Here is a 10,672-nt window from a genome sequence, read left to right as displayed (position 1 = left end):
AAAGGCAAACCTATTCGTGGAATTGTTTTCGCTCAGGGACCTGGATACACTTGGTGGGTGATGCAAAAGAACGGAGAGGTCCGGTGTGTACCTCAAGGAGATTTAATACTGGGTGAGAATAGCCCATGAACTGAATTGTACCATGTTAAATAGTATATTATACTGTATGTTATCACTACCATGATTACTATAGGTGACTAATTAGAATGTATGGAAAAGAGTGTCACCTGAGCATGACATAAATGGTATGGAATAAGGGGTGGATAGATGTCCTGGTTTCAGTTAGCACAGAATTAATTTTCTTCCTAGTAGCTGGTGGAATGCTGTGTTTTGGCTTAGGATGAGAAGAGTGCTGATAACACCCCGATGCTTTAATTGTTGCAGAGCAGTGCTTATACTAAGCCAAGGACATCTCAGCCTTTTGCTCTGTCCTGCCAACGGGCAGGCTGGGGGTGCAGTAAGAGCTGGGAGGGGACAGACCCAGGACAGGTGACCCAAACTAGCCAAAGGGGTATTCCATACCATCTGACGTCATGCTAAACAATAGATAGGGGTGGCTAGCCGGGGGGAGGGGGCCGGACACCTCGGGGTTAGGCTGGGCATCGGTCAGCGGGTGGTGAGCAATTGCATTGTGCATCACTTGTTTGTACATACTATTATTACTTTCGTATTATCACCATTGTATCATTATTATTATTATTGTTATTATTATTTTGTTATTATTATTTTCCTGTCTTATTAAACTGTCTTTATCTCAACTCACGGGCTTCACTTTCCATTTCTCTCCCCCGTCCCAGAGAGGGAGGGGGGAGGGTGAGCGAACAGCTGCATGGTGTTTAGCTGCCGGCCAGGTTAAACCACGACACCTAGCCCTGCCATTTCTCTCATTGTCCAACTGCTCCTTGCATCACTTTTCCTTACACCAGACAGAAGTCTGCAGCTGGATGTTACAGCTCCTTTGCAACAGCTCCTACCTGCATTCATTAGAAACCTGTCTGCACTCAGGTGGAGAAGGGTTTTTCCTATTTCCATCCAAAGAACATAAAATCATGCATCAATTTTCCAAAAAAACTGAGCAAGCTCCTCATCGTATATGCCTCCTGTGAAGTTTACCTTCCCAGAAGGATGACTGCACAAGACCTATTTTATACTGATAGTTAGGAAATTATAAATAATAGTGTTAGTATTAACCCATATCATATAAATTCAATGATAAATAACAAGTTTCTTGCTATGGAAACTATTAGACAGACTGCTGATAGATGGGCAAGCTGGGCTGCTTCTACCTGAAGCTCAAAGCAGCAGCTGGGTTGGTGAGAGCAGTCTGAATGATCAAAGAGTAAGGGGAGGGCAAACCAGGAGAACTATAGGAAATGCATAGGCCCAGACAGGCATGTGGAATGGGGACTTTCAGCAGAGTCTGTTTAATCAAGATGTGGATGTACCTGGAAGATGAGGGAGCACACCATAATAGACGAAGTGAAGACAAAGCAAGTACAGGGGAACTTCAGAATTTCTTCTATTGTGATGAATATACATCCTGAAAATTCAAATTTCTTCAAGATAGAAATTACACTTTGTGTGTGTAGTGGGTTTATGTGGCAAGGTTTTGGTAGCAGGGGGCCATAAGGGTGTCTTCTGAGAGAAGAATCTAGAAGCTGTCCCATGTTTAGTAAGGGCCCCACTGCTGACCAGAGCTGGAAGATGCTGGTGAGGTGACTTCTGTCTGGTTGGCTGACATGCCACAAGAAGGCTGATGGGTTGGGATGCCTACTTTGGGAATGGGTTCCACCCTGTTATAAATGGCTCAGGATTCAAATTAGGATTAAATAAAAAATAGGATTTATTAAAAGAATATAAAGGAATAGAGGTAAGCAAACAGCGCTGGGTGCACCGGGAGTCTCCGCTCCACCAGGACGCACACCAGTTACATCAAGCAGCTGATTTTTATGCACCTAGACTAATACATATTCATTACTACTTCCAAAAAAATAGATTATTATAATTAGCTTCCGGGGTCCAGTTCCTCCTACTGGAGCATGCGCATCAGTCTCTTCTGGGGGTCTCTAGGGGTCTTTCATGCTGAAGGCTCGTAGTCTTCCTCTCACCCTTTGTACTCACTTGGCACCATTCCAAGTTTATGGAACACTCTCTGTACACTCTCTACAGGTCTTGTCTCCCAACCGTCCTTCAGCTTCTTTTTTCTTCCTCTTAATCTCTTGGCCCCCTGGCCAGATACCAAAGATCCACATAGTATTCCATAACAGTCACTAGTTGTTATCAGTTGTTCTGAAACTCCCAGACATCAAACACAAACAGCATTCTTATTTGACACTTCACGAGTAATTAAAACATTCTTCCCCAGCCATTCACAGACACATCTATAGTAGTGTTAAGTTAATCTCGAAGAAGACAGGAAAAAAGGCTGTAACTGTTAGAAATAGAAGTCCGGAATAACAAAAGCAAACAGGTTCATAAATTTAAGGAGTATTTTCTGAAGACATGATAAATTGACTAGAATGAGGGGGAGACTGGGACACACTGCATCTGTGGTTCAAGAATTAAATTGCCAGTGCAGGGCCCAGGCAGACAGGATTCAAACAGAATTGTTCTTTATGTACACGAATTTATGGACACGAATTTATGGACACGAATTGGAATTGTTAAAACATTCCTCACAACCCTGATGGAGCTTTTTTTGGTAGTAGGAAAGAGAAGGAGAGAAAAAAATGCCACAAAGTGTACATTGCAAGGCTGGCAGTGGCCATGAGGAGGAAGAAATGTCCAGGGGAAGAACTGGTCTTGCTGTTACAGACTGAGGCAAAGAAGGCATTAAGTACCTCGGCCTTTACCTCATCTCTTGTCACCAGGTTTCCTCCCACATCCAATAAAGGATGATGATTCTCCTTAATCCTCCTTTATTAAAGTATTTGTATAAACAGTTTTTATTGTCTTTGACAATAATAGATGAATAGAGCTCCAGCTGGGCTTTGGCCCTTCTAATTTTGACCTGCACAGCCCAATAACATGTAGAACACAGCTCCAAACAAACTGACAGCATGCATGAGAAAGAAGCACAGAAGAGGTGAAACCTGGCATCCTTCCATCCCTTATCCTTCTATGAATCTGTGCTGCAGTTCCATTCAATTGATTACTCCTGTATTATCCATACTTTCTTGCAACTCCTGATGATGCTATCTTGTCAGATTGCACAAAGGTTGAGCCTTCTGCCTGCAGATATGAATGGCTGACAGAATGGAGCATCAGTATGGGGGAACCTTGAGAAACTGCAGGATTTTGCCTATGGGAGCTTGTTAACATTTACAAGGAGAAGAGTGTAATCCTGCACTGGAGGAAGAGTAACCCCACACATCAGGGCAGACGGGGACCCTGATGAGTGAGCAGTGCCCAGGAGGAGGAGGGCCTGTGAATTACGAGGGATGCCATACAAGCAGTGGTGCCTGCTCACCAGGAACCAGGCCAGCTTCCTAAAGAGCTGCCTTACAGTGAGCATGGCCACGAAGAAAATCTGAGTTATCTGACTCAGCTCAGATCTGGTAAGACACCACCCACACAAGGGTTTGCAGCCAGCAGGGAAAGAGGTGCAGGTCTGGGAGTCCTTTGGACAGCCTTTTTTGGATAGGATAGAGGGCTATGACAAGGCTGAAAGTCCCAACAGGATCCAGGTCTTTATGTCCATGCCTATGGCTGTTGTCTCTGCCACTGAAGTATATAAGGAGATGGCTTAGCATTAAAACACAAGCGCCTTGTTGCCACCCTGCCCACACACAGGAATCAGACAGGGGTCATACCATTCTCCTGCACTTGGACATGCACGTCCCCATCTCCTACTGTCCCAGGAAGAGCCCTGAGCAAGGTGTAAAGGGAAAGAATCTCCCTTCCCAGGGACCAGGGCTCAAGGCCTGGCCCTTGTCCTTGGTGAAACACATCCAGCTTTTCTACACATCAGTGTGCCTTGACATTATCTTTCTCTATTTGTTCTAACTGCTTCCAATGCTCTGCTCTAACGAGACGCTGCAGGAAACTTGCATCTGATTTGGACTTCTTGAGAGATTTCTTCAGTTTGCTCTCAGTGCCTGCATTTTGAGGGCTCAGCACCAGAACTCCCCAAGGGATCATTACAATGCCTTGGGCTGGGCCTCTGCTGCTGAGCTGGGCTGGCCTCCTGGGACAGAGAGAGCTCTGCCCAGGAGCAGCTCCTCTGCACAGCGCAGCAGGGCTGGGGGCTCTCACCACAGCAGACACTGAGAGGAGATGAGAGAGGGGTTGGAGGCAGTTGAGAGTGGGAGGATGCTGAGAGCTGACTGAAGGAGAAATCTGCACAGCCCTTAACAAGGTAAGTCTCTGGCTGCAGGGCCATGCAGCTGCAGCTCCTGGGTCTTGTTTCTGGGAGGGCAGTGGGCAATGCAGTAGGCTTTGAGAGTCCTGCTGGATTGCACTGCGAGGTGAGGAAGTCTGGCAAAAGCCCCTTGGAGTGCCCTAACCTAACTGCCCCTGGTCAGCCAAGAGCAGAGTGGCCAAGGCTCCTACAGGCAGGGGTGCAGCTGGAATAGTGGGACACCCCAGCTTGCGTATATCCAGCTCTGGCCGTGGGGCATACACTCTTGGGCTGCAGGCTGCTCTCCAGCAGGATTCAGCTCTCTCATCGATCCTTGTGTTATCCAGGTGTCCTAAGGAGAAGACACCTCCACACTAAGGCTATGTCCATGCTTCTGGATAGCTGTCTGAGGGCAGCTGGAGTGAGCGCTCTGCACCCCTGGTTGGGAGGGAAGAACTGAGAACCTGGTCCAGCACCCAGAGACAAGGGGAGGACTCTGTCCAGCTGTACTTGGACTGGGGCTTCTGTGCTCTCAGCTGTCTTCAGTTACGTCTCAGTGAAACGCATGAGCATTGTGGTCATCCTAAACATTACTGGGTTAACTGCTAGAAAATACAACAAAGATAATCCTACCATGCTCTAAACTGTGGTCAGAAGAGTTGTTTACAAAAACAATGCAAAGCTCAATAATCTGCCAGGTGGACTGAATTTAAGTTTCCCCCATGTTACTTTTTCCCTCCTGTTGCACAGCAGGAAGTACTCCTCTGGAGTGCACAGCAGACCGTGCTCCCAAAGCCACTCTCAGCCAACTGCAGACACAGTTCAAACAAGAGAGCTGCAGAAAGGTTCTCTGCAAAGAGAGATGCTCAGGTGCAGTGGTGCTTTAAGGCTTGCAGTAGGTTTTCCTCATAGACATTTGTCTAAATTTGTTCTGCCTACTCCTCTTCAACAGACAACTGTGTCCAACGTCATAAAATGCCCAACAGGAGCTCCATCACTGAGTTCCTCCTCCTGGCATTTGCAGACACATGGGAGCTGCAGCTCCTGCACTTTGTGCTCTTCCTGGGCATCTACCTGGCTGCCCTCCTGGGCAATGGCCTCATCCTCACCGCTGTAGCCTGCGACCACCGACTCCACACCCCCATGTACTTCTTCCTCCTCAACCTCGCCTTCCTCGACCTGGGCTGCATCTCCACCACTGTCCCCAAAGCCATGGCCAATTCCCTCTGGGATACCAGGGCCATCGCCTATGAAGCATGTGCTGCCCAAGTCCTCATTTTAGTCTTCTTTGTTGGAGCAGAGTATTCCCTTCTCACCGTCATGGCCTATGACCGCTACGTTGCCATCTGCAAGCCCCTGCACTATGGGACCCTCTTGGGCAGCAGAGCTTGTGCCCAGATGGCAGCAGCTGCCTGGGGCAGTGGCTTTCTCAATGCTGTCCTGCACACTGCCAATACATTTTCCCTGCCTCTCTGCCAAGGCAATGCTGTGGACCAGTTCTTCTGTGAAATCCCCCAGATCCTCAAGCTCTCCTGCTCTGATGCCTACCTCAGGGAAGTCTGGGCACTTCTGTTTAGTGGTTCTTTAGCCTCTGGTTGCTTTGTTTTCATTGTGTTTTCCTATGTGCAGATCTTCAGGGCAGTGCTGAGGATGCCCTCTGAGCAGGGATGGCACAAAGCCTTTTCCATGTGCCTCCCCCACCTGGCCGTGGTCTTCTTATCTGTCAGCACTGCCATGTTTGCCTACCTGAAGCCCACCTCCATCTCCTCCCCATCCCTAGACCTGGTGGTAACAGTTCTGTACTCTGTGGTGCCTCCAGCACTGAACCCCCTAATCTACAGCATGAGGAACAAGGACCTCAAGACTGCCCTATGGAAATTGGTGACTGGATGTGTTTGAGACTAAGAAGTTACCAGTTTGCTTCTGCAGATGACTGTCAATTATTAAAGAAACAGCCTATATTCTATTTTTTTGTTTGTGTATGTGTATATTTGTGTTCATTTTTTTACAGGTTTTCTTTAGTTTTACATTGTTTAATGTTGAACATGAAAATGATATTATTCATCCCAACTCCATTTCAGTATGCAAACATCGAGTCTATCTCAGAGACTGTACAGAAGGATCCTGTCTCTGTGAATTTAAACTTAAGGAAGGAACCTGCACTGCTTTCTTAGTATGACGTCCTTCCTCTGATACCTGGTCTGGCTCTGCAGGGGCAGTGCCCGTGTGCAGGGGTGCAGTGGAAAAGCATCCTATCCCAGCAGTATGGCCAGGGAGCACCAGCACTTGGTGCATGCAGAGCTGCTCTCTTGCCACTGCCACCCTCTCCTGCTGAACCCTGCTGGTGGGCTAAAGCCCGGCTGCTCCTCTAGCTTGGTGGCAGTGCTGCTGTGGGGCTGAGCTGGGACTGCAGGAAGGGACAGGCAGTGGGCACAGCAGTGGCACAGCTGGCCTCTACTGCAGCACTTCCCTCCTAAGGGGGGTTCTCCTCGGGGCACTGCCTGAAGGCTGAGGCTTTCCTGCAAAGTTGCTGTCAAGAACAAACCCAAGGAAGAGACTCCAAAGAGGCTCCGTGCTTTGCTTCTTTCCACATGGACTTGGTGTGGTGAGAGCAGAATCCCACTATGGACTTTAAGGATCTGGGTCTTGTTCTGAGGTTCCCTGTGGGTGGCTAGTGGCCATGCAGTTGGTGAATGATCTAATAGACAGGGAGTCCAGCATCAGTCCCTGGAGCCTGAAGCATCACAACCAGCTTACTTCCACCTGGTCAGATACTAGGTGAAGAAGAGAATATTGAGTATGTTCTTATGAGGCCTGTTGTGCCTCAGAAACACATAATCCAGAGGGAAGCAAATGGCCATTAAGAGGTCTGTAAGGTGATTTCTTTCTGAAATAGCTCGCAGGTCACCCCTTGAGCCCTGGCTAGGATCTGTGCCTTTCAGCAGACATCTGCCAGTGGTCCTGATAGGCCAGAAGTCACCTGGTTCGCATGGAGGTTGTGCAATCCCCTCTTCCTAAGTTTCTGATGGGCCTCATACAGGAAGAGTTCTTGGATAGGGACTGTTATATCAGAGGTTCAATTTTTTTCCTAAAAAATGGGCTTCCTGTTTTCCCCACAGAGGTGGCCTGCCTTCAAAATGCCCTAGGGGAGCTGAAGTCTGCATGAGGTACTAGGAGGTGTGATCCAGGATGTATAGGATCCTATCTTGAGAAAATGATGTTGATGGTGGTGCAGGGGTGGTTCAAAGCAACAGAGGTGAGACATACTCTGAGATGATGAAAGTCATCAGAAAGCTGCTTCTAAGATGATGACAGATATGGGGAGGTCAGGAAAAGGCTGGACAAGAGGTGGCAGATTTGGGGGAAGTAGGAGGGGTTTGACCAGCAGAAACTAAAAAAATTGAAGAGGTAGGAGGGTTTGAGGGTTCGGGTAATGTTGATTCTGCTGTGTCACTGACCATGAAAACATTCACAGTCTGCTTTTACTGTTTCTAAAAACTACATGCTCCACCCTGACTATAATACAGTACTCAAATGCTGAAACCGCAAACAAGCCGTTAAAGAGAAATCTCAAATGCATACGCCCTTTCCCTTACCCTCACACTCTTACTCACCCTAATTCATGCCCTTATCACTAGCATAAAAATGCTCTATTTAACTCTAAACTTCACGCTAGGCCTGAACAAAATCTTAGCCCACAAAGCTTGCCAATAACTTGAGCACTGATCTGACACCCTAAGCAGATCACCAAATCCTCTCGCTAAGTCTATGCCTAGGGCCTAACTCTCAACGGCAAGCTCTAATCCGTAATGCCTAACCTGAACACCTAACTCCCAACATCCTGGTTCCTGTGATCCAACACCCTCCCCTTCAGTTCCTCTCCTAACACTAACTTAAGCTGTGTGCCAACTCAGCAGATCTTGTGGTATTGCTGAGCAGTCATACACCATTGAAAGATGAATGTGAGGTGGCACATATCTGGTCATCTTGTAGGCCACAAGGAAGTGATGAGTGAACCTGGTGTAGTGGGTTTAGGTGACAAGGTTTTGGTAGCAGAGGGGCCATAGGGGTGGCTTCTGTGAGAAGAATCCAGAAGCTGCTGCATGTTAGATAAGGGCTCCGTCACTGAACAGGGCTGGGCCAATAAGCGATATTGTTTGCATATTTAAGACAGGGAAAAACAAACAAACAAACAAAAACTGCTGGGGAACAGCAGCTGGGAGAGAGAGAGGAGTGAGAAACAGTCTTGCAGACACCAAGCTCAGTGAAGAAGGAGGGAGAGAGGTGCTCCAGGTGCTGGAGAAGTCCTCTGCAGCCTGTGGTGAGGACCATGGTGAAGCAGGCTGTCCCCCTGCAGTCCATGGAGTACCACGGTGGAGCAGGGTTCCACACTGCAGCCCGTGGAGGAGACCACAGTGGAGCAGGTGAATCTGTACTGACAGAGGCTGCGGCCTGTGGAGGACTCCCATCGGAGCAGATTCCAGGCCAGAGCTGTAGCCCATGGAGAGGAGACCAGGTGCAGGTGACCTGGCAGGAGCTGCTGCCCATGGGGGACCCAGGCTGGAGCAGTTTGTTCCTGAGGGATATAGACCCATACCTGGAGCAGTTCTTGAAGAGCTGCTGCCTGTGAGAAGCCCACGCAGGATCAGTTCAGGAAGGACAGCATCCCCTGGGAGGGACCTTACATGGAGCAGGGAAAGAGAGTGATTAGGAAGGAGCAGCGGAGACTGACCACAGCCCCCATTCCCCTGTTCCCCTGCTCCACTCAAAGGGGAAGAATTGTGGATGGGGGTAAAGTGTTTTTGGTTTCTTTCCTTTGTTTCTCACTTCTCTAGCTTGTTAGTAACAGGCAATAAAACTTACTATCTCCCTACACTGATTCTGTTTTGCCCATTATGATAATTTCTGAGTGATCTCCCTGTCCTCACCTCAACCCTTGAACCCTTTGTGTTGTATTTTCTCCCCCTTCGAGAAGGGGGAGTGAGAGAGTGGCCGTGGTGGAACTTGACTGCCCATCCAAGTAAAACCACCACACCACTGCACTTCCTTGAATCCTTGTCTCTGCTGGGCCGTGCCCCACCTTCCACATCCAAATGCATCCCTTGGCTGTTGGCTCCCTCTCCCCTGCCCCACAGGATGAAAGCCAGGGTGGGACATTATGTTTAGGTGTTATGGTGCTTGTGTAAAACACCTTTGTGATGCCATAAAAAGAGAATTACTTCACCAGTGATCAACATCCTTCTTCATTTTAGGCCATAACTCAACATCCTTCAGTTAGCTTAGAGTGCTTGTTTTATCTCACAGACGAACTAAATTAGGTCTCCTTGATCAGTCTGAGGCAGTGCTTTTTGCCTTTTGCCACTGCAGCACAGTACCTATGACTTTCCATTACTTTGTGTATTGACCTGATGGGTCATTTCACATTTTTAACTTTCATACCCGTAGTTGGAAGGAGATGATTTCCCAAAGCAGGGCAAGCTGATGGGTTCTGTCTCAGCCATTTGAAATGTCCTGTTCTTAAGTTTTTCATCTATGATTTGCCACAGACGACTCAAGCAGTTTTATGGATGTTCAAGAGTCTACTAGGAATAAGGGAGAGTATCTTGGGTTCCAAGTGGCCTTTTCAACTTTAGGTCAAACCCAAAAAGCCACTGAAGAAGGGGTTTGTCTTTGAATGGGTTTCAGTGTGCTGGGCTGGGCTGAAGTTACATGGACAAAGACCCATGCTGGCAGTGGATGTTCCCTGGGAACTCCATTTGTCTACACCTGAATCCCCCAAAGGGCTCTAGTCTCCTGTAGGTCATTTCAGACAGCTGCCAGTCCAGGGAATTACTTTAGATGCACTGGGGCCTCTGGAGGTGGCACTGGTTGCGTACGGTCTGACAGCAAAGCTCTGCCTGATTACCCAGTAATTTCCACATTACTTAACGAAGAAAGCAAGTACTCATCACCTTAGATGACTCAATCCCCCAGTAAAATGTCACACGGTATAGTTTCTATCATGGAGAAATGTAAATTTTCAGGATCTATGGTCATTGTAGGACACCAGACAGGGTCACCTCACCAACATCTTCCAAGCCATGTGCCTGCTGCTGGCCTTGCAGCTTCTTGGCTAGACACAACCATGAATGTTTTCCAGGATGTGCTGAAGAAATTGATGGACCTTTCAGCAGCTATAGACTCTGTCTTTTCTTCATCAGCACACTACAACCAGCTGAAATGATGGAACATTTCTGATACAATGTTTCTGTTTTCCCATGAGATCAGAATATTTCAGCATGTGTATTACAGGAGGAGAAAAAGTACTCATCTTCCCCTGTACCTGCATTGCCA

The 10,672-nt window shown here is 47.8% G+C and overlaps 1 protein-coding gene across 1 annotated transcript; it reads left to right on the top strand.

Moving 5' to 3' along the window:
- Positions 1-5,314: 5,314 nt before the first annotated feature.
- On the top strand, positions 5,315-6,238 carry LOC137846804 (olfactory receptor 14C36-like). The gene has a single exon (XM_068664915.1). The coding sequence runs from the start codon at positions 5,315-5,317 to the stop codon at positions 6,236-6,238; it is 924 nt and encodes a 307-aa protein (XP_068521016.1).
- The last annotated feature ends 4,434 nt before the right edge of the window (positions 6,239-10,672 follow it).

Source organism: Anas acuta, chromosome W (genome assembly GCF_963932015.1).
Source record: "Anas acuta chromosome W, bAnaAcu1.1, whole genome shotgun sequence".
Taxonomy (NCBI): Eukaryota; Metazoa; Chordata; class Aves; order Anseriformes; family Anatidae; genus Anas; species Anas acuta.
The sequence above is the reverse complement of the archived record's forward strand: the minus strand, read 5'-3'. Positions and strand labels throughout refer to the sequence as shown.